The 25,198-nt window shown below is 37.6% G+C and overlaps 1 protein-coding gene across 4 annotated transcripts in view; it reads left to right on the top strand.

The window, feature by feature from the left end:
- The window catches only part of SRBD1 (S1 RNA binding domain 1), a 201,828-nt gene that overhangs the window by 157,716 nt on the left and 18,914 nt on the right, over positions 1–25,198 (top strand). For 2 of the 4 annotated variants that reach the window (XM_043603301.1, XM_043603303.1), the window contains exons 17-19: positions 10,083–10,189; positions 11,471–11,647; positions 15,525–15,704. In XM_043603301.1, the coding sequence (XP_043459236.1) occupies positions 10,083–10,189; positions 11,471–11,647; positions 15,525–15,704 (464 nt within the window). Of the gene's footprint in view, positions 1–10,082; positions 10,190–11,470; positions 11,648–15,521; positions 15,705–25,198 lie in introns of all 4 variants that reach the window. The other 2 variants (XM_043603300.1, XM_043603302.1) reach the window with 1 other exon arrangement.

Below are 25,198 nucleotides of genomic sequence, written 5' to 3'. Positions count from 1 at the left end.
TATCTCCTGCAGAACATCTTGGTTGCTTTCATGTCGTGACAGATAGTCCCCTATTTGTAGTGGTTTCACTTAGGATTTTTCAACTTTAAGATGGTGTGAAAGCAATACACATTCCATAGAAACCATACTTGGAATTTTGAGTTTTCATCTCTTCCTGAGCTAGCAACATGGGGTATGATGCTCTCGTGATACTGGGTAGCTGTAGCAAGCACAGCTCCCAGTTAGCCACATGAGCCTGAGGGTAAACAATGAGGCTTACAACCATTCTGTACCCATACAGACATTCTGTTTTTCACTTTCAGGACAGTATTTAATGAATTACAGGAGATATTTAACACTTTATTATAAAACAGTCTTTGTGTTAGATGATTTTGCCCAGCTGTAGGCTAATGTAAGTGTCCTGAACATGTTTAAGGTAGGCTGGGCTAAGCTATATGTTCAGTAGGTTAGGTGGATTCAACACACTTTTGACCTAGAGATATTTTCAACTTCCGTTGGGCATATCGGGATGTAACCCCATCATAACTCAAGTAAGGTCTGTATGAATAAATCTGCTGTTTTCTGGAGGGGATTGTAGAGAATTGGTATAATTTCTCCCTCAAATGTTTCGTAGAATACACCAGTGAATTTATCTGGACAAGGATTACTTAATAAACTTTGTTAGGATGGGTGTAGAGTCACCCCCTACTCTAGAACTACAATAGCTCCACTTTTTTTTATATGAAATTTATTGTCAAATTGGTTTCCATACAACACCGAGTGCTCATCCCAAAGGATACAGGAGTGCTGGTGCATAGGGGCATTTGTACCCCAATGTTTATAGCAGCACTTTCAACAAGAGCCAAATTATGGAAAGAGCCTAAATGTCCATCAACTGATTAATGGATACAATAGCCCCACTTCTAAGGCTTGTCCATTCTAGAGTGTTATTGGAGTATCTGGGTGTTCATTGAGGTTTCTCCACTGTGGCTGATAGGGACATTCTGTGTCTCCCAGCTCTGTGCATTTTCAGGAGTCTCTGTATAGTCCAAAACTCCCAGGCAGCTGTTTTCTAACTTGTCTTATAGAGTCTTGTCCTGGTGCCCTGGGTGTATGCAGCTTAGTATTTGGCTAAATACTTTCAGAGTGTCATACAAATTTCTGGAGTTCTACTCTTTAAAGCTCCGTTCTCTCTGGTATCCCACTCTTAAAAGCCCAGTTACTTCAGCTGGCCAGAACTCTAATCTTTGCTTCCCCAGCTCAGTGAGATGGCTGTGCTCTGCTAGCCACTTCCCCGTGCCACAGTCTCCAAAGTCAGACAGATCATGGGCACTATGGGACTCATCTCATGTAGCTCTCCTCTCTCTAGACTCATAGACCTGCATTGCTTATTGTCTAACATCTAAAATTCGATTTATTATGCCTGGCTTTCTAGTTGTTTATGGTGGGAAAAATACTCTGGTACAAATTACTCGATTGTAAATAAAGGAGAAGTCTTAACTGAGAATAAACTGAAGGTTGATGGGGGGTGGGAGGGAGGGGAAAGTGGGTGATGAGCATTGAGGAGGGCACCTGTTGGCATGAGCACTGGGTGTTGTATGGAAACCAATTTGACAATAAATTTCATTAAAAAAAAAGTAGAAGTCTTGCCTTTTTTTCAAAATATCTTTAACCAGATATTAATGTGCACACATGTAGGCAGAGACTCCATAGGCCTAACATAGAAAAGCTGCCGAGGCTTTGGGAGCTGAGTGGAGATTCCAGAGGTTACACATTGCCCTGGAAACACAGGGGTTCTAGCCATCCATAGTGGGAAGACGTCACTGGAAGAACTGTAGGCACTCCTTTGAGAACCCCCAGAAGATCCATGCCTTAAGAGTGGGGCTACTCTAGCCCTAGAGTCAGGGTAGAAGGTTGGGTTCTAAAAATTAGTTTCCATTTGTCTTGTGCAGGACAAGGAAGACAGTTGCCCCAGGGATCTTTCTGTCAAGTTGGCTGGAATAAATTGGTTTATGTTAAATAGCGTAAGTTAATGCAAACTAAACTGGGTGCCTAAATACTGAGTTAGCAATAAAGGAGTCTTCAGCATACCTTCCATGTGATTTTTTAAGGGAGGAGGATTTACAAAGATAATCTCTTCCTGTGTTGTTTTTTCCCCCTCTTATGACCACTGGCCATACTTCATGTTTCCAGGTCTGAAAAAAAGTCCCTACAGTACTGAAAGACTGATGCCCTTTGCCATCTTAATTCCCAGAGTCCCATAAGCATAATGAATTGTTCACTGTATAATTTGTTCATTTAAAAATAAAAATATTCTGTTAGTGTTCAAACTATTTTTTCTTAAAAGAATGCGTTTATGAAGAAATATTTTAAAGGCTTTTATCAAGAGCATTTGTCTCATTACATATAAATATCTCTGCTCTAGTAGAGCTAGAACACGTAGGTTTTTAGAAGGTTAAATACAGTATTTCTATGGTGCCGAACATTGTCTTAGTCTTTAAAGGGAATATACTGTATACTGGCTTTGAAGAAGTAGAGAAGGAGCTACTCTTTAGCACATATTCTGTTTTCTGAAATGTCTCCATTCTTCTATCAGTTCTGCGTTTCATGGGTCATCAGTACCCACTCCCCTAGATGACTTCTTAAAACTGTCACATGTCAAAGAAAAGTCAATGCAAGATGAGGAAGTCACCTTGCTTTATGTGATTGGCTAGACTTTCCCTGTAAAGCTTTTTTGCATCTTTAATTCCCAATTGCATTTTGTATTTTGATGATAGTAAGAGGTAGGAAGAACCATGAGTGAGTGATTAATTTATAAAGAAAATACTCAAGAATATTATAGGGAAAACAACTTGGGAATAAATTTAAAGTTTAATATGGAATATGCAAAGTGCAGTTTCACTGCTGTAAAAGTTACAGTCCACAGACAAGGTTTCATCTGGAAGGACTTTTTAAAAATAGTTGTGAGATAATTTTAGTGCTTCAGGACAAAAAAAAAAAGAGCAGTTTGGATCAGCAATTCTTCAGAAGTTTGTGGTAGAGTAATAATAAAAACGTGGATTCTGACCTCAAAAAAAGCTGACTGGCATGAATGAGTGCTTATATTCCTAAAATCTCATAAATTTTAGGTAAAAATGTAATGGCCCAAACAATATTTCTTAGAATTTGAAACAGACTGTTTCTACAATTCAAGTAACTTATCCAACAATTCAGTTAGATAACTTGTTAAAAAATGGAGTAATTCATTTTTCTGGCATCAAGGCCTTGACCATTAGCATAGCCAGTCCTGGGGTCCTCCTGCTCTTCTACTCATGACTGCCAGTAGGGGTGTGTGTCTCATCTCAGCTTTTCACAGATGTCAACTGGGCTTCTTAAAGGCATGGACTTCATATGTTTTTTCCTGTACTCACAACACCCAGCGCAGCCAGCCCAGTGCCTGGTGCATAACAGTCGCTTAGAAAACGTTTTTAGAATGACAGAATCAATGCCTCTGCTTTACTGCCACAGATATTATTATGGGACAATATGGAACTTCGTTCATTATTTCCTCCCCTAAAGGTAGGTGATTTGTACTTTTAGAAAACAGTGTTAATTTTTTAATACTTTTCCTAAGCAAAAAGTTGGGGAAGAATGTAGGCCAAACCCAGGAGTATAGGTCACAGCAATTCTTGCAGAAAATTTTCTAACCTAAGTCTCCCTACTAGAGGAATTAAAAAATATTTGAACTCCTTAAGTTATCTTACAGGGTGTTTTGGTAAATAGCTGTTCTAATTTACATGTTTTAATGACTTCATAATAGTTCACATTGGTGACTATAATTTATTTGTATCAGTCCCATCTGAGTGTATTTTTAGATTGTGCCTATACACACGTCCTATCTTTGCACATATCTTTCTATTTCCTTAGAATAAATTCTTAACATGTGAAGATGCCACATTATATTACATGCACATTTTGTACAGTTGTTGTAAGGATTAAATTAGATAATATTGTAAAGCCTTATAACAATGCCTGACAGTAAAATCTCAAGGGTTTTTGGTAGTAAGGTTATTGGTTGCTGTTTTTGTTGTCTCAAACCTTCCCACTAGACCTTGAGCCCCTTGATACAATAACATCAGTTAGAAAAACATCAGAGATCCCAATTCCACATGACTTGAACAATAAGTAAATTTATTATTCTTTATTAAATAGTAGAGAAATTTCATTACAATAAGGTCAGAGTAGTGGTGAGTTCAGAACTGGTTAATATAAAGCCTCAAGAGTATCATGAAGAACTACATTCCGGCCATGTGTGCCACCTGCCATCCTCACGGAGTCAGCTTTGTCCTCAAGCTTGTCCCAATCACATGATACAGTGCTTACCCTGGCTCCAGTAGTCCTATTTGAATGAAAAGAAGAAAAGATCCAGCTCTTCATAAGGCTGTATATACAGGGGTCTTTATTTAAGTTAGTCTTTAACCTCTCAGTAAAGAAGGCTTATTCTAAAGCCCTCAGCAGATTTACCCTTGTATTTCATTTGCCATCATGGAATAAATGGAATGGGACCACCATGACTGGCTTAGACCATTATTTTTCATACCCTTTGATCGTGATACACAGTAGGAAGTACATTTTATACCATAACCAAGATACCTATCACACATGTATGTGTATATGTATACGTCTTACACAATTAAACATAATTCAAAATAAAAGCTTCTCAAAGTAATACCCTTATGCCTATGATAAAGTTAAATACCATTTTTCTTTATAATTAAATACAAGGTTTTTTCACCCTCAAATACAAAAAAATTTGGAAGATTTAATTCAGTGTGTAGGTATAATGTTCATGAATTTGTTCCAGTCTGGAATAAATGAGGACAATGAGCATATATGGTACACTATTAAGCCTACTATTTTAAATCCTGATTGAATCAAAATTGAAAATATGGAGCACTTGGGTGGCTCAGTTGGTTGAGTATCTGACTCTTGATTTCTACTTAGGTCTTGATATCACAGTTCATGGGATTGAGCCCCGCGTCAGGCTTTGCGCTGTGGGATTCTCTTTCTCTGCCCCTCCCCTGCTTGCACTCTCTGTCTCTGACTCTCTCTCTGACTCTCTCTCTCTCTCTCTCTCTCTCTCTCAAAATAAATACATAAATATTTTAAAAAGATATAATTTTAAAAAATTGAAGATACTTTTTCACATAACTAGGTCACTGAGTGGTAAAGTAATCTTAGTGATAATTCATGCAGATAAGACTCCTGAGTGAGTTCTACACTCAAGGAGACAGGCTGCAAAGTACCTGCATACCAGGAGTTGGATCAGTGAGAACCATCTTGGAAGCTGCCTAGCACAGAATATAGAAACATAAGACAACTAAGTGTAGTGTGTGATGCTGGATTGAATTCTGGATGGGGAGGAAAAATACTGTAAGTACAATTGGGGTAGTTGATGAAATTTGAGTATGGGCTCTACAGTAGATAATAGTACATCAGTGATAACTTTTCTGATTTTGATTATTCTATGGTGGTATGTAAGACAATGTCTTTGTTGTTTGCAAATATACACTGAGGTACTTATTTGAGGGAAAGCTAAGGAAATTCCTTGCATGTTTTCCTCTGATTTTGAGATCACTTCAAAATTTTTAAAGTTTAAAAACGCCAAGAGAAAGTATTTTTCACCTGAAAAAAAATATGTACGTGGTTCTTGAGTCCACATATACTGAATGCATCCTATGTATATCATGTGTTTAATCCTTCTAATATACTGTTGGGTTTTGTTTGCTAGTATTTTGTTGAGGATGTTTGCATCTATCTTCACAAGGAATATTGGTCTATAGTTTTCTTTACTTGTGTTGTCTTTGTTTGGCTTTGACTTCAGAGTAATGCTGGCCTCATAGAATGAGTTAGGAAGGGTTCTCCTCTCTTCTGTTTTCTAGAAGAGTTTGAAAAGGATTAGTGTTAATTCTTTTTTAATGTTTGGTAGAATTCATCAAGCTGTCTGGTCCTGGGCTTTTCTTTGTTGGGAGATTTTTGATTACTGATTGAATCTCTTGCTTTAAGTCTGTTCAGATTTTCTTATTTCTTCTTGAGCCCATTTTTGGCAATTTCTGTGTTTCTAGGAACTTGTCCATTTTTTATTCCTTTGCAGTTTATCTAGTTTAATTTGGTTTTAAATTTTTTATATACATTTATTTATTTTTGAGAGACAGAGAGAGACAGAGCACAAGTGGGGAAGGGACAGAGAGAGAAGAAGACACAGAATCAGAAGCAGTTTCCAGGCTCTGAGCTGTCAGCACAGGGCCTGATGTGGGGCTCGAACTCACAAGCCGTGAGATCATGACCTGAGCTGAAGTCGGACGTTCAACCGACTGAGCCACCAGGCGCCCCTTATCTAGTTTAATTTGTATTGAACAAGAATGCATTTTTATATTGTGTATATATATATGTGATTCGGTTTTATGTGAATTTATACTTAAACCATACAAAATAAATCTGCCATAAAACTGTCTTCCCTTGCTTTGCCTGACCTAAAAGGCATTTATCATGTTGGTGTTTTGAGCATTCCATTTGCTTCACATCCTTACCAATACTTGGTATTTTCCATCTTTTGCATCTTAGCCATTTTGGTAGGTTTGTTCCCAGTGTTTTTGTTTGGTTTTTAATTTTGCAGGTTTTATACTGTCATCTACAAACACATTGTTACCAACAATGCCATCTGGGGTCGATCATTTTTTTTTTTTTAATTTTTTTTTTTAACGTTTTATTTATTTTTGAGACAGAGAGAGACAGAGCATGAATGGGGGAGGGGCAGAGAGAGAGGGAGACACAGAATCGGAAGCAGGCTCCAGGCTCTGAGCCATCAGCCCAGAGCCCGACGTGGGGCTCGAACTCACGGACCGCGAGATCGTGACCTGGCTGAAGTCGGATGCTTAACCGACTGCGCCACCCAGGCGCCCCTGGGGTCGATCATTTTTATTGTTTTGTGTATTTGTAAAATCATTTTTAAGTTTATTTTAAAGTCTTACAGGTTTTTTTTTTTTCTATTTAAAATGTGCCTCAAGTCCAGTTGAATGGAGGAGTCAGCATTTTCTCTCATTTTTGTCACTATTAACACTTCCAAATCTGGTAGTTGAGCTTGCTTCATTGCTTTTCTTTTTCCTCAGAGTTTATGGTGCTTAAGGTCAACTTGAGCTAACTTAGTTAAAATATTACAATTGCTGATAATTCAAAAAGTGTTATACTCAGTAACATCCTTTCTGAAAAATACAGTGAAAGTTTGTAACTAAACTTGGTTGAAAGAATCAGAACTTTGCCAATAGATGATAAGCTTCTCATACTTTCTTTGATACTCTGCTTCATAAACTTGTAAAGTTACTCTTTAACCTTTCCGTCAATCTGTGACAATCATTTATTAAAAGATCTAATGAGACAACCAGGAACATTGAAATTGAAATTGTCCATGTTCCTGGCCAATTTATGTATCCCTCTCACGTGGTACCCTCACCTGGCTGCATTATTGATTGTACTGTTTATTCCATGTTGAATATGTGCAACATGCTCTGTGTGGGTTATTTCTGTCTTGACTTTTCTGTGCTGCTGGCCAGCCACCAAATTAACTTTATGACCCTCTAATTGATCACAACCCTCAGCTTGAAAACCATTGATTTTAGGGGCCCCTGGGTGGCTCGGTCGCTTAAGCGTCCGACTTTGGCTCAGGTCATGATCTCACGGTCCGTGAGTTCGAGCCCCGCGTTGGGCTCTGTGCTGACAGCTCAGAGCCTGGAGCCTGTTTCATATTCTGTGTCTCCCTCTCTCTCTACCTCTCCCTGTTCATGCTCTGTCTCTCTCTGTCTCAAAAATAAATAAACGTTAAAAAATTAAAAAAAGAAAAAAGAAAACCATTGATTTTACTGTTATTATCATCTGCTGCAGTGAGGCCAGTCTCCCCAAATCATATGGTCTTCCAGGGATGGGGTGGATGCATGGAACACAGTCACATTTCTGTTTGGAAGGAGGAAAAGAGGGTTGGAGACTAGAGGTTAGGCAACCAAGACCGTCCAGCTCCAGGGACTACTTACCAAGCATCTGGTGTGGTTTGACATATGTGGGGTTGTTTGCCTTTATTCTAATGGCTCGCAACTATGACTTTTAGTTTTTCCTATTTGCTTATAGTTTTGTCTCTTTCCTCAGATACTTTTCTTGTCCCTGTCATGGTGCTTGCTGCTACGTTGTCTGCCATCTCCTACCTTCTCATTTTTAAACTGTCCCTTTTCATTTTGCTGTTTCTCATCTACTTAGGCCAAGAAGACTCTCCAGCTTCTTAAAAGTTGTGCCTCAAAAGTAATCAGGTTCTTAGCAGGGTCTTAGGTTTTTCTTTATGATCCTTTTCATGATTATGTTTGCTTATTAGGATTTTTAAAATTATGTCTGTAGTTTTTAGCTGTGGCCTAGATAACTAGGTTATCTCTGAAATATGAGAATACTCCTGCACCCTTCAGTCTTCCAGAACAAAAACTTCTATTACTAAAAGATAATAGTGTAATTACAATCCCTAAGGACTCTATTTACTCTATGGTCTTCGTAAGAGTTTAAGGTTATCAAACTTAATCTTGTTTTCTTGAGACAAATGGGGAAGGATGCTGACCTATAGTTTCCCATCTGGGAACAACAACTAGAGTACCTTTAAGTTTAGAATTATGAATAACATCCAGTGTATTAGGAGGTACTCATTGTGGTAATCTGGCTTCAGTTAGCCAACAAATATTTACCTTCAAATACTGTGTTTCATAAATACTAAGATGCACATTTTCTTACATTTTAACATCTCTGAAATCAGGATGCTTAACAATTAATGGTGTCCTAAAAAAATTTAAAAAAAAAAAATTAATGGTGTCCTATGGTTGCTGTTGGCCCCGGGGCATATCGTGGTGTAGTTTCTGTGCGAACTTGATTATTAATCTTGGAGGCATGACTGAACTGCAGGCCCTTCACTGTTTTAGTCAACAAGCTATTGAACAATAAAACACTTAAGGATCTTTAAGGAAAGAATAGGAGTTTTGTTGCTGTCCAAAATCTCTTCTGTTGATACTTTCTGTTCAGATTAAGGTAGAACTACTGCCACAGCTTACAGAATGAGCATCAGAAGCTTTAAAGAAACTCTCGGAGACTATGGAGTATAACTGTCTCAGGAAATGCTCCATGACCTGGGATCTGAAGAGTTCACGGGCAATACTGAATGGAGAAATTTAGACATCTAAGGCTCCGAGTAAAAAAGTGGTTCAGAAGAGTTGAATGCTGAATGTGAAGAAATTTTAGAAATACCTTAACCAGTTTAGATTGCTTATATTTTCCTTTTTATCTGTGCATAATAGATGATTTAAGAACTTCCTAATAAGTCTAAAAGAATTCTTTCAGTATTTAAAAAAGTAAAATTTTCAAGTAATAAGAAAGCATCGTGTCATGATTTAACAGGCAGTGTAATTTCTTTCTTAGTGGTACGTCAACTAACAGTGCCTTTGATAAGCAATAATATCTTCACTGTGATGAAACAGAGTTTGATTTACTGCACACTTCTTGTGTATTAGTGTACTGCTTCCTACAATAATTTACGCTTTCTTCTCCTAAGAGGAACTAAGGAACAATGCACATGTGAGTGAAGGTAACACCACCAGGCAGCGTGTGAATGATGGAGACCAGTAGGTCTCAAAGTGTGTTCCTGGAAGCAGCAGCGGCAGCACCACCTGGGGGCTTATTCGCATGCAGATTCTCAGGCCCCACCCCAGACCCACTGAGTCAGCCTGTGTTTTAACAAGCCCTATGGGTGATTTTGATACCATGCTAAAGTTTGAGAACTACTGTTCGGGCAGAATTCTGGGAAAGGGAAACTTACTGGTGCTGTTCTATTGAGGTTAGGTATATGAGTGATTTAGAGGGTAAGAAAACGTAGATTTCTTAAGTTCGGCTCAGTTACATGCTCACAGTGTGTTTAAGAAAAGTGAAAAAAATGTACTACGTTGTGTCTCAGCCAGCTGCCGGTGACACAGGTATATAATGGAGTAGTCCAAAACCTGCCTGTCTTGCTTTCACTTTTGGTTAACTTTTGATCTTTGTCTTTTTAGCATGACGTATCTCAGACTTTGCTCAAGGCAACACTGGACAGTGTTGTAGAAGAATGTGTCAGCTTTGTGGGAGTGGATATTAACATCTGTTCTGAAGTTTTGTTGAGGTGAGACGAGAGGTCTGTGGCTGAAGATCACAGAATCTTCAGTTTAACTGGCTGTTCAGTTCAAACTGAGCTAACGTAAGGAGACACATGTATGAAGTTGTCAAGTATAAAAAACCTCTGAGTTCCTACCTTGCTCTAGGTAATCAGTTTGAGGGGATGACATCGTTCAAAAGAAGACTTATAACAATTCACATTATCCTTTTTAATACTGCAAATCTAAAGTGAAGAGCATATGGTAACCATTGAGTGCATTAGTGTTGCTAATAGAACTTAAATAAGGTTAACATGGAAAAGAGCTGTTTCCCACCACATGAGAGTAGATATTTTTCACTAGTTCAGTCTCTTGCATACATCTGTCAAAGCTGGCAGTAACCAGAAGATAAATTCTGAGGGTTCAAAGTATGGTTACCATATTTTTACCTGGAATCTGCAAGTCACATATCAAAATCTTTATCGTACTATAATCATGTCTTATATACCCTTTTTAGTGTGGTTATAGAAGAGCTGCTTTTTTCCGTTCATAGTTTGGCATTTATTACACAAGTCTGCTGATGCAGCATGAAATTCTGGACCTCTGTAAAAGATCTAGACTTCTTTGCTTTGAGATTAGTATAGCAGAAAATATCCCTTACATTTTAAGGTGTTGACTTTCTACCACAGCTACAAACATTCCATACTTTCATGTATAAAATTCAATAATAGAATTAAGAATCTCTTAAATAGTAATTTTTAAAGTTAGCACCAAGCAGACTACCTAATGATAGAGTTTTTATATTTTTAAACTAACCAGGACAGTCATGACTTTCTATAGTTTAAGGCTTTATGTTAATGAGAATAGGCTGATTAAAAAAAAATAGGGTACTACAACACAGCTGAAGCTATTGTAACTTTTGCTTCTAACTCACTTTGTAAACTAAACAGGAATAGGCAGAATTATTACTTGATTCAGAAACACGAGGAACATGAATAGTATAGAATTACTGTGGGGAACAATTCTTTTCTTATCCCAGTGTCCATCAGTTTACCAGCATCTTTATGACAGCTGCTGGTTTTGTCATTAGTTTGCATTGTGTTGTCCTTGCCTCCTCTTGGACAACTCTTTCCCCTTTGTCTTTTTTATTTAACTCCCCTTTGGATTTACTTAACTTAGAACCATATGACAGTATGTAATTGCAATGGTTTTTATGATGCATATCGTTGACTTTCCAGATGAGATCTTTTCTTTGATTATTCTTAGAACTATTGTATCTACCACATTATTCATTTTGTTTATTTTTTTAGGCATATTGCAGGACTCAATGCCAACCGAGCCAAAAATATTATTGAATGGCGAGAGAAAAATGGACCCTTTGTCAACCGAGAACAGCTAAAAAAAGTGAAAGGGCTGGGTCCAAAATCTTTCCAACAGTGTGCTGGCTTCATCAGAATCAACCAGGATTATATTAGAACATTTTGCAGGTGATTATTAAAGTGTGCGCTTTGGGTTCTGTTACCAACCTTCTCTGTTACTGTTGCCCATCCTGCTCACTGGCCTAAATACTAGGTGTCCATTTGTTCAGTCCTTCAGTATATGTGGACTCTAATCTTTGCTCGGCACTGGGAATCCAGCAGTGAACAAATCAACAAATTCCATGTTCTCCTGAAGTTAAATTTTAACACATGAGGCAAACAATAAATAAACTAGTAAAATAAATAGTTTCAGATGTAGTAAACATTATACACATTAAAACAGAGTGATATGACACTGTCTTGGGGAGCGGTACAACTGCTTTCAATGAGTTATTCATTGAAAAGTTATTTGAGCTGAATTTTGAATGAAATGAAGGAGCTAACCACACAGGGATTAGAAGGAAAGCATTATAGGAAGAGCATGCGGGATATGTGCAAGGTCCTAAGGCACGACCAAATTTGGTGTATTCAGGAAATGAAACTAAGGCTAATGTGATTGGAGCATCACAAGTGGGAAGGACCGGTACAAGAAGAGGTGACAAAGAGGACTTCACAACAGCCACTTCATATTGACAGCTGTTTCCCTAAGTATACTTGGGCCTCCCCACACCCTGCTCCCTGAAAAGTGACCAAAGCATAATTGTCAGTTGTGTAGATTGAGAGCTAAATTCTTGCTCTTAATTTCTAATCCTGATAGCACAAAAGCAAAGAATTTGGGTAAACTTCGCATTTTGTAATCATGAAAGAATAGTTTTTATGTACTTGCTACTTTGGGACTACCTGTCTATATTCGTTTCTATTATGTTTTTCTTTTGACAAAATTATAATAAAGGGGCGCCTGGGAGGCTCAGTCAGTTAAGTGGACGACTTCAGCTCAGGTCATGATCTCGCAGTTTGTGAGTTTGAGCCTTACCTTGGGCTCTGTGCTCAGAGCCTGGAACCTGCTTCGGATTCTGTGTCTTCCTCTCTCTGTGCCCCTCCCCTGCTTGTGCTCTGTCTCTCTCTCTCAAAAATAAGTAAACATTAAAAAAATTTTTTTAATAAAAAATTATAATAAAAGTAATATGGAAAAATAATCTTTAGTCTGGCAAAGACTAATAAGGGAAAACCAGACCCACTGGACAGTAATAATAATAATAATGGAAAACCAGCCCCACTGATAATAATAATATTAATAATATAAAGTTATAGCTACATAACTGGTTTTGATGTAGAAATAGATGAGAATAGAGTCTGCAATTCACCAAAATATAGACAGAATTTAGTTTATGATAAAGGTGGAGTTTCAAACACTGGTATTATGACAGCTGGCAGGAATTTGATATGTGTAGGGGAAACTGTAGTTGCACCTCATACCTTATACCCAAATAAATCCCAGATGGATCACAGACTTAAAAAGAAGAAGTGAAACTGCAAAAGTACCAGGAGACAACATGGGTAAATTTTGCAGAGGATTGGAGTGGCAGAAGGCCTTTTCTAAGTAGACCACAAAACCCAGAAGCCAGAAATGAAAAACAACTGAGAATAAAATAATCCCATGTTTCTTAGTTTATATGTTTTTTGAACACTTAGTTAGAACAGTATAAAAAATAAATGAAAAGGAAAGAGTACCTCAGCTTCTGACTTCAAATAGTTTCTTATATATTGCTTCCTGAAAGTAAATTTATACTTATATCAACTTGTATGTTTATTATTTAAAAATTCAGAGGCATCTGGGTGGCTCACTGGGTTGAGCATCCAACTCTTGATTTTAGCTCAGGTCATGATCCCAGGGTTGTGGGTGCTGCTCTGAGTGTGGAGCTTACTTAAGATTCTCTCTTTCTCTCTCGCTTTCACTCTCCCTCTCCCTCTCTCGCTCTCTCCCTCCCTGTGCCCCTCTCCCCTGTTTGCATGCTCTTTAGGAAAAAAAAAAAAAAAAAGGATTGTGCTACACAACTATTTGCAACTTGCTTTATTTGTTTCAGTAATACATCTTGGTTTTCTTTCCACATATTACATATAGATATAGATCATTATTTATGGTGTCTGCATAGTATTTAGTTTGTGGGGGAAACCATAGCTTAATCTAATCAGTATCCTATTGATGAACATTTGAGTTATTTTTAAAGCCTTATTTTTTTCAACTGATAATGAAGTACTTGAAGTTTCATGACTGTTACATCTTCTTGATAACTCATACCTTTGTTCGAAATGGACTGTTGCTATCTCATTGAGTGTTTTGTGCGTTGAAATCTATTTTGTTTGCTAGCTATGTTGCTACACTTGCCTTTTCAGTATGCTTGGTATTTTTTTATTTTCAAACTTTCTATGACATTTAATTTTTGTTACAACTCTTGTAGATCAATAGATTTCGTGGGTTTATTCAATTTTATATTAATACATTCACATTTACTACATTTATTGATATTTTGGACTTCATCTATCGTATATTTTCTCTTCATCATCCTTTCTGATTTTCTCTCATGCTGTTTGTTGGATTTCTCAGCTAACAAGTTTTCCTTATTTTTCCACCTCGTTTTTATCTCCCCTTAGTGATTTCAAGTTGTTTGTGTTTCTCTGTGATTATCCTTAAGTGTGATTTGGACTGGCCTCTGCAGTTAATAGGTGTCTCTGTCCTCCTCCCGGAAAAGACTAGCACCTTAGGACTCTTCTCAGCCTCTTTCCTTCAGCTGTATGTCCCATGATGAGATGACTTGGGATTTTAGTTTCAGACTATCCTATATATATATATATATATATATATATATATATATATATACACACACACACACACACACACACATATATACATATATATTTAAATACATATATATTTATATATTTATAAATACATATATATTTATATATTTATATTTATATTTATTTATTTTGAGGGAGGGAGAGAGAGTGGGTGAGCAGGAGGTGGGCAGTAAGAGAGGGAGACAGAGAATCCCAAGCAGGCTCCATGCTGTCAGCGCAGAGCCCAACATGGGGCTCAGACTCACAAACCACCGAGATCATGATCTGAGCCCAAATCAAGAAGCAGATGCTTAACTGACTAAGCCTCCCAGGTGCCCCTATACATATATTTTTTACATTATTCATGAGCAGTTTTTTAACGTAGCAAGATTTTATAGTTTCTGTGCTCATCACTGTTTCTTGTAGCCCACACGATCACTCTTCTTGCATTTGTTGTTTTTGCTGGAATGTATTCTTAAATTCTTTTCAGAGAGAGTATATATATTGTATGGGTTCTACTTCAATCCTTACATGTCTGAAAACAATTGTAAGTTGCCCTCCTATCTGAATGCTAGTTTGGCGAAGTATATGATTCTCGATTCAAAATCATTTTCTCTCAGAACTTTTAAGATACCAGTTCACTGCATTCTAGCATCTGCTGTTTATCAGGGAGTAATCTGATGCCAGTCTGATTCTAGTTCCTTGGGAAGTATTCTGTTTTATTTTTCTTTCTTGATTCTTAAGTCCTATTCTAAAGTTGCCCCACAGTATGTCAAATCTGAGTCTTTTCCCATTCATCCTATTTTGTACTCAGTAGGTTCTTTTAATTTGGGAACTTGTATTTTTCTTCAGTTCTGGGAAATTGTTTTCTCTTTCTCCTTCTCCCTTTCCTTTTTATTTATTTCTCTGCGTTTTTCTCTGTTCTCCCCTAGAATGCCACTTTTACAGGCTAAATCAGTAAAGAATATTTTTGGCTTTAAGTAACAGGAAACTCTGTTAACAATGTTTAAGCAAATATGTGATCATTTCTATGAAGGGAATGGTCAGAATGTGGGTGCTGTTTGTGCGTATTTGTGTGGCAGAAAAATAAGCACATTTTAAAGACTTTTCTTTTCTTCCCAATTTTCCCTTCCCTCCTACTCCTCGCCTCTTTCAATGGTGATAGTAGTCAGCAAACCGAATCTGCGGGCCAAATTCAGGGAGTTGCTGTGACATCTTCAGCAGGTGTTGAGGTCACAAATGAGAAGCAAGGCAAGAAGAAGAGCAAAACTGCAGTAAATGTTGTACTGAAGCCAAATCCTTTGGACCAAACTTGTATTCACCCGGAATCGTATGACATAGCGATGAGGTAAGTCTGAGGTCCATGTGAGAATTCTCCGTGCCCAGAGTGAGTTCTCTACAGCAAACGGCCTTTGTTTTGACATAATGGAGACTTAAAAAATATGGCCATATTTAACATGACAACATTTTTCAGAAGTTCCGCATTGCTGAGTTATGTGACACATTATTTTATTTCAGTGAGGAATGAAACCATTATTCCTGGAGCAGTGTCAAGCTAATAAACCCTGGTACTAATGGTGAAGTGTGTGTAATGGAAATTGCATGGCACTCTCCTCTGTTTGTTTTGGAAATTAACAAGACACAAATGACTAGCACCTGGCTTAAAGCTTGTGCTTATCTAAAGATAAAGCCCTTTTGGAAGTAAACAGCCAACTCTCAGATTTCTAGTAAGTATTGCCCAGCTAGGTTATTACAAAGTCTAAGAAATGATGTACTTTTTTTTTTTTTTTTTTTTTTTAATTTTTTTTTTCAATGTTTATTTATCTTGGGGACAGAGAGAGACAGAGCATGAACGGGGGAGGGGCAGAGAGAGAGGGAAACACAGAATCGGAAGCTGGCTCCAGGCTCTGAGCCATCAGCCCAGAGCCCAACGCGGGGCTCGAACTCACGGACCGCAAGATCGTGACCTGGCTGAAGTCGGACGCTCAACCGACTGCGCCACCCAGGCGCCCCGAAATGATGTACTTTTAATGAGCATACATTCCACAGAATGATATGGCAGAGGTTTTTGAGTACATGGAAAGATGTAATGCTAGGCATTAAAAGAAAAAAAAATTAGCACCACATTGAATTAGTTTAAAAAATTTTAATTAGTGCAGAAACTGTCTCGCTACATCACTAAATAGTTTAAGGCTTTTAGTGAGTTAAATAACAGTAGGTTTTAAGATAGTGAGTATTTTAACGTTCATTGAATCTGAAGTGAGATTTTTAACTTGTTTTGAGAAAATTTATATTTGATTATTTTAGTAAATGGAAATTGTTTTCTTTTTTAAAAGATGTTTGAAATTATAGATTATATAGCACATGATACAGAACTTAGAAAATAGGGGAAAAAAGAAGTGAAAAATAATATTCTGTCAACATCAAAACAGTGGTACCTGTTTTTCCCCCAGCATTTTGTTATGGAAAAACTTAAGCATAAAATTGAAAAAACAAAGTTTACAGTGAATTCCTGTATACCCACACCTAGATTTTATCATTAACATTTTATTATGCCTGTTTTTCTACTTACCTGTCCATCTATTTGTTCCTCAGTCCTTCTTTTTTTTAAATTTTTTTTTTCAACGTTTATTTATTTTTGGGACAGAGAGAGACAGAGCATGAACGGGGGAGGGGCAGAGAGAGAGAGAGGGAGACACAGAATCAGAAACAGGCTCCAGTCTCCGAGCCATCAGCCCAGAGCCCGACGCGGGGCTCGAACTCACGGACCGCGAGATCGTGACCTGGCTGAAGTCGGACGCTTGACCGACTGCGCCACCCAGGCGCCCCGTCAGTCCTTCTTATTTTATGTATTTTCAAAGAAAATTGCAGACATCAGTATACTTTCAACTAATACTTCAGTATGCATATCATTAACCAGAATTCTGATTATTAACAACATTTTTTCCTTTGAGGTAAAATTCACCTACAATTAAACTTTAAGTGTGTATTAGCTGAGTTTTGGCAAATACTTACATGTGTATAACCCAAACTCCTCTTGAGATAAAACAAACAAACAAACAAACAAAAACCCTTGCCATCATCCTAAAACCTTTCCCCATCCTGGACAATCCCTGTCCTAGCCTCCTGGAGCTAACTGCATATTCTGACTTTTTCTGCCAAAGGTTACTTTGCCTCTTCTAGAACTTCTTATAAATGGTGCCATACAATTGTACTCTTGTGTAAGCCTTCTTTCAGCCTGAAGTTTAGAGATTTTTATCCATGTTGTAACAAGTTTGAGTGGCCTGTTTCTCTTTATTGCTAATATTTCATCGTATGAATGTACCACAGTTTATTCTCCTTATTGAAATACCTTTACTATTTCCAATTTTGGGCTATTATGAGTAAAGCTGCTATGAATATTCTTATACAGTTTTTGTTGTTGACATTTGCTTCCATTTTTCTTGGAAAAATACTTAGGAGAGGATTTTCTGGCTCCATAAGGTAGGTAAATGTTTTAGTATTCTTAGAAACTTGTAGCCAATGCCATTTTGCACTCCCATTAACAATATGTAAGAGTTCTGGTTACTGTGCACCGTTATCATCATTTGATGTTAGTCTTTTTCATTTTAGCCATTCTCTTATGTGTGTGGTAGAATCTCTTTGTAGTTTTGATTTGCATTTCTCTGATGACATTGAGCACTTTCTTGTGGGCTTATTAGCCATTGACGTACCTTCTTTTGGAAACTGTTCATATCATTTAACCATTTTCTAATTGAGTTGTTTACCTTTTTATTATTGGGTTGTGGGAATTTTTTAAGTGTATTCTGGGTATTAGTCTTTTGTGAATATATGTTTTGTCCTGGGTTGTCGTTTACCTCTTTATTTTCTTATTGGTGTCTGTTGATGAGCAGAAGTTTTAAATTTTGATGATGTCTAATATATTGATATTTTCCTTTTATAGTTATTGCTTTCTGCATCCCGTCTGAGAAACTTTTGCTACCTCAAAACATTTTTCAATGTTTTCTTCCAAAAGCTTTTAGGTCTGTGATGCATCTGAAGTAACAATTCATGTATGATTTGAAGTAAGGATCAAGGTTCATTTTCTTTTGTCCATTACGAACATTCAGGTTTTTTGGCACCAAGTTTGAAAAACAACAACACAACTTTGTTTTTTACCCGTTGCTTTGGTGGCTTTGTTGCAAACCAAGTGACTGTGTAAGTGTGGGTCTCTTTCTGGCTCTCTTCTTGTTTCATTGATCTGTTGGTCAGTACCATACTATCTTGGTCTCTATAGCTTTATGCTAAGTTTTGAAGTCCAAGAGTGTTAGTCCTCTATCTAATTTTTTTTAAATACTACTCTGAATATCATAGATGATTTGTATTTTCCTGTACATTTTATAGTGAGCTTATCAAGTTTCATTAGAAATGATTGAGTTATGATTGGGATTACATGGAGTCTGTAGGTGAATTTAGGAATAGTTGATGTCTTCATAATACTGAGTCTTTTCACCATGAATTTATCACATCTTTTCACTTATTTTGGTCTTTCATTTCTCGCAGCAGTGTTTTAAAATTTCCACTGTACAGGTCTTATCTTGCATGTATTTTATGTTTTCCAACTTATAAATGGAATTTTTTGAATTTGTTGCTAATTTTTGCTAATATGTAAAAATACAATTAATTTTTCATAGCAACTATGTATCCTGCAGCCTTGCTAATAAGTTCACATACTAGTTCTAGTAGGTGTTTGTAGGTTCTTTAAGTTTTCCTACATAAACAATTATGTTACTAGCAAATAGATGGAAGCTTTACTTCCTCTTTTTTAATCTTAATGCTTTTTCCTTTTCTTGCGCATTGCAATGGCTGGGACCTTTAGGACTGTGTTGAATAGGAGTGGTGAGAGTGGACTTCCTTGTCCTGTTCTCAGTCTTAGAACATGGTTCTCATTTTTTTGATATTAAAAGAAAGTGTGGTCTCATATTATAGTAATTGTGTTTTAAGTGTTTGAGAAGATGCACGTGTACTGCACATGATTGTATACACTTCTTGCAACAGCTGACATCTTCATGGGTACTAAGTCAGCATTTTGTTATATGCAACTCAGTGTCTTTTTAATAATGTATATTTTTGTTCATTTTCCTAATATAGTTCTAATATAGTTTATAAATTTTTCAGCTTGCCTTCTAACATAAGCACAATTTTTTATTTTATTTCTGCCTATCTCTCTTTTTAAAAAGCTAGGTAATATTCCATCACATGATTGAAGTATAATTTGGTAATAGCAGTGGTTCCTCATGATGGATGGATTCCTAGAAGTGGAATTACTCTGCCAAAGGGTTTGAGAGTTTATGTGGCTCTTGATATACGTTGCCAAGTAACATACCAATTTGTAATGCCACCAGCAGTGTTGAAGCTGGAGAAATCTTGAATTTCTCCTTTTAAGCAGGACTTTTCTGCCAGTTCTCACATGGGCCACTGTCTGCATGTGGAGCATAAAAGCCCTACCAGCCCTACCCGTCTCTATGCTTCCTTTGGGAGTAACCTTGTCTCTCAGAAGGAGGATACTTGTAGACTATTTCATGGGAAGTTGTTTTCTACATGAAGTTCAACTCCGGACCTTTAAAATCTGGCAGCAGAACTAGTAATTTATCTGATTAAGCTTACCATCCCCATTATCCACCTTGGAACGATGATAGTCATTTCTGGCTTTCAAGCATACTTAGTATAGACGTCACTGAACATACGTAGCTCATACTTTCATATAGTGTTACACAAGGATCTTCCCAGGGAAGGAAAGCTCATAAAGCTTATGGGTAGGTCATCATTGGTTTGACCTCTGTTCTGTAAAAGTAAGTTCAACTGCAGTAAAGTTCATTTTTAGTTACATCAGAAAACCAGTAGGAATGTAATAATTGGCTTTCATATCCCCCTACCATAATGTCACTCCCAGAAATACACCAAGATATGAAGCTGTTAAGTCTTTTTACTTCTGTATTTATGGTATTCTTTCTCACATAATATTTAGAAATCGTGATACTTTTTAACCTAACTTAGTCATTTAGTGGTTCTTTAAAAAGTCTATTTTTAAGCTATTTTTATTATTTATATTACTCTTTAAAAGTTTTATTTTACCAGTTTTATTTACATGTAGGGATTCTCTGTTAAATATTGATGTGATTTGTTGTGTGTTTTCTAGTTTGTTTACCGTTTTTATCTCCTTACAATGCTATTTTGTTTTGAAATATGGATGTTTAGCTTCTTTTTGCTTTTATGCAAATTGGTATTCTCTTAATATAACTGATCTCTAAGATCAATACAGTATTTCCTATACTTTTTTCATATTCTTTGTGGTTTTGGTTTTTTACTCTATGAATTGTATTGATGATTTTATTTATTGTTTGGAATGTACAGAGCATTGTGGTAGGGCCTGAAGAATATGAAAATGAGTGGAGGCACTTCATGCTTTCAGGGAACCTACCAAAGTAGAATAAAACTTACTCACAACTAATCATAACAGAGGTCGGCAGTCAATGCCCTTTGTGAAGCACAAAGGTGTTCACCGGACTGAGAGGTCATTGCCCAAGGGGATTGTCTTGTAAGGGCAAGATGACTTGAGGCCATTTGGATTGAGAAACTGAGAGGATGAACTGCTCTATCTGAGATGAGGAAGACCATGGTTGGAGCCAGGTTTGGGGGAAAGACCAGGAACTGGGTTTAAAGCATGTCCGGTTTGAGGCATCAAGCAGGGAGTTGGATGCACGAATCTGGAGTTTGGAAGAGCGGACTGGGCTGAGGATATTAATTTAAGACCCATGTATTTATGCAGGTCCTTAAAGCCATGAGAAAGGAAGAAACAACCACAGGGGTGACCAAAGTTTGGTTAGTTCTTCAACTGCTCTTTTCCTCGTTTCCTCCATTAACAGTTTCCACTTCCTCCTCCAGTGTCTCTGGTGTTCATGTTATTTTTGCCATTCATATCCAGTTACTGTCTTTTATACCCTTCATCCAGTCTGTCAGACAACAGTATTGGCTGTCCTTTTATTATTTTTAAAAATTTTTTATTTTTTTTTTTTAAGCAGACTCCACGCCCAGTGTGGAGCCCAACGCGGGGCTTGAACTCGTGACCCTGAGTTCAAGACCTGAGCTGAGATCAAGACTTGGACGCTTAACCAACCAAGCCATCCAGGCTCCCCATTGGTTGTCCTTTTAAAATATACCCAAGGTCTGACCACTTTTCATCAACTCTGGTACTGTCATCTTTGTCTCAGTCACCATCATCTCCACCTGGATTACTGCATTTAGTCTAACAGGTTTCTCTGCTTCTACCACTGAGCATCTGGATAGTCTAAGCACGACAGACAACTAGATTCTTTTAACATGTAAATCAGAGTGTGTCACTCTTCAGCATAAAACCCTGCTCTCAGTTTCACTCAGAATTAAGGCCAAGTCCCTATGCCTTCCAATGCCTTTTTGACCAGTTTCCTATTTTTCCCTCCCTTGCCTGTTCTACTCTAGCCATGCTGGTCTCCTTGCTATTCCTTGAACACGCCAAGCCTGCTCCCACATTAGGACCTTTACACTGGTCGACCCTCTTCCTGGAACACTTTTCCTCCAGATATCTGCACAGCTAACTACTTTACCTCCTTTACCTCACCAAGACTTTGCTCACATGCCACCTTATCAACAAGACTGACCCTGACTACCCTACTTAAATCTGGAAGCCCTTACCCATAAGCCTGGTAATTCTGAGCCCCGTTACTCTGTTCTTTCTCTTTTTCCTACAGCACTTATCACCTTTATCATACTTTACAGCTTACGTATTATGCTGGTTGTATATGATCAGTCTCCCTGAGAGCAGGAATCTTTGAATGTATTCCAAGATTGCAGAACAGTACCCTGGAATACAGCAGGCACTCAGAAGGTATATGTTTAATGAATGAATAACTCTGTGAATACGAGCCTCGGTTAGTGGAAAGAAGTAGTGCCATTAACATTCATTATGCAACAAGAGAGGAGGACCAAGCCTTTGTATTTGTTGTTTTTGTGCGGGGCTGGTGAGGGCGGATGGGAGGTAAGAGATATAAAGAGAGGGAGAAAGGAGGATACAAATTTCAGCTTTAGATACATTGAGTTTGAGTTGCTAAAATATTCATGAGAACCTCTCTTGCAAGCAAAAGGAAAGGTAGAGCTAGAGTTTAGGAAAAGGGCCTGGACTAGACATGATGACACATAGGATTGGAATTATCAGTGGAGAGGCAAAAGATAAGGAGTCATGTGAGTGGAGGCACTCATCCAAGGAAGCATGTAGAATAAGAGGAGAAGGTGGCTAAGGTCAAACACTTGAAGAATATCTACATTTAGAGGGCCAGAGGAGGGAGAGAAATCAGAGAAGATAGAATATGAAAACAAACATCATGAAAGAAGGTCAGTAAGTTGATGGTGCCACATATGGCAGAATGGGTAAGTGGTTTAAGGATGTAACAGTCAGGGGGTCATTAGATGGGAAATTAACTTTAGTAGAGTGTCAGGGAAAGAAGCCAGTGTGTAAGAGACTGGGGAAAAGCAAGCAGTAAGAATTAGAAGCAGGTAATTCTTCTGAGAAGTTTGGCAATGAAAAGAAGGAGCCATGTGATGGAAGTCCAGGAAGAGGTAAGATAAAAGGTGGTTGCTGCTTTTAGCTTTTAGGGAGTGTAGAGTGAAGAGACTGCAGCGATAATACATCTGTGGCCACAACAAGAAGAGTAAGTAGTAGAGACATGAAAGATACCAGAATCAGTCATAAAATTTTATAAAGCTAAAATGCCTTATTCATTTAGCTCACTGCCCATCCCTAACCCCTACCTTTAGAGGTGAGACAACTATACAAGGTGGAGAGGTCAAGAGTCCTTAGCAGCCTGTGAGGAGTGAGGGTGGGGAGAGGAACAGAATCACCAGATGGAGCAGTAGCTTAGGGAAGTATGGATTAGGATGAGTAAAGATATGAAGACATCTAAGGAAGGGGATTCAAAGGTATTTTTGAATCTTTCAGTGAAGTAGGATTTAATGGAGTAAATGTGAAAAAGGCCCTGAAACAAGTAAAAGAGATTTAGAACAGAATGGCTTCAAAGGATTACTGAAGGAAGATCGATCTGTAGCAATAGTAGGTTTCTTAATCCCCTGTTCCACTTAAATCTGTAATAGGGATTCTCTGTGCTTTTTTCATTGACATTTCCCAAAAGCCTTGCATTATTCCTTACTCTCTCTCTGTTACTTAAAAATATCTTCTAGTAGAGGTGGGTACATTTCTGGGATGAATATGCTATTCCTGCTCTACACCCTGTTCCTCTCCTAACATGAGAAGATACCAAATTCGGTCACTATCAAGTTGCTTCTTTTGAAATGCACATGCCCTCATTCTGAAAAACATAACGGAAGGGAATTCTTTTAATGCAATATTCAGGAAATATATCTGCAGCAGAGCAGCATAAAATCCTGCAGACTCTATGTGAAGAATTCATTTCCTACAGATCCCTTAATAAAATAAATAGGCCAAGTTTCCTTTAATGGAGGAGGTAATGTTTTCTCCAGAGGAAAGGCAGAGTCTAATTTCAGCCATGTGATGATAGAGAATAACAGTCAAATCCAGCATATTCCAGCTACTCATTTCTTTTTCCTTTCCTTAGGAAACACATATACACATCTTGGTACTTTTCTGTGCTAAACACATACCATTTTTAAGGATATGATATCCTTAATCTGAATGATCGTTATGGATGTATGTATGATTATATTTAAATATATGGTTCCACTTAAATCAGGTTCCAAACCAGCTTTTTAATTGTAACCCAGTTAAGAGATCAGGATTTGGAGCTAGTTAAAAGCTTAGGGTTTGAAGTGTCATAGATCTGGTTCATATCTTGGTTCTGTAAGCTGAGTTCTGTTAGTTTAGGCAGATTGCTTCACCTATCTGAGACTCTGTGTACCTTAAAAAGTGGGAATAATAATACACCAACCTCATAAGATTGCTCTGAAGTCAACAAGATGATGTTTCTAAAGTGCCTGATAATGAGGGAGATACTCAATGAATGTTTATTATTTGTATTGAACTATTAGCTATTCCCCAAACCTGACCTGAGCTATCTTTTCTTGTCTCCAACGCTTTAAACATCTCTTTTCCACATTCTACTGGTTGAAATTCTTAAAGACCTAGCCCAAATGTCACCTCCTGTATGAAATCTTAGAAAGATACTCCTCTCTGGAAATGAGCTCTTTCTCCTGTATACAACTTCTGTACTTCACAAAGGCCACTTACTAATTATTGCCCTGTGTTACAGTTATTTGTAAGTTTTATCCTATTTTGGCTAAAAATGAAACAAATGAAATGTCTAGCTTTACTTCACTCCAGGTATTTTTTCTCTCATCTAAAGTGGCTGAGGTCAATGTAGTTGCGTAAGCCAAATTATTGATAGAACATCTAGAGCATCCTTTCTGCAATTGCCTATCCCACAAGTTGAGTGACATTTCAGAGTCCCTTATGGATTGAAGGCGTTTTCAGACCTCCCCAAGTTGAATCCCATGCCTTCACAGAGCATTGTGTCCAGAGCCTTCCTAGATTTTACAGACTAGAAAAGAAGACAGACTGTGAAAGAAGATTACTTACCATTTTCTGTCATCAACCAGAAATTGTCACGCTGTCCTCATGTGTGAGTGATTTCGTTGTGTTGGTGATATGGGTCATGAGGAAAATTGCTGCCGTACCATGAGTAGAATGAAGTCCAGAAACAACCTATTTAGGGGTTGCCACAGCCCCATGCCTCTTCTTTTTTGCCTTACCATTTTGGTTGGTCAAGAGAGCCAAAGACAAGTATCTGATTTCTCCTT

This window comes from Prionailurus bengalensis, chromosome A3 (genome assembly GCF_016509475.1).
Source record: "Prionailurus bengalensis isolate Pbe53 chromosome A3, Fcat_Pben_1.1_paternal_pri, whole genome shotgun sequence".
NCBI lineage: Eukaryota > Metazoa > Chordata > Mammalia > Carnivora > Felidae > Prionailurus > Prionailurus bengalensis.
This window is presented reverse-complemented; position numbering and strand designations above follow the sequence as displayed.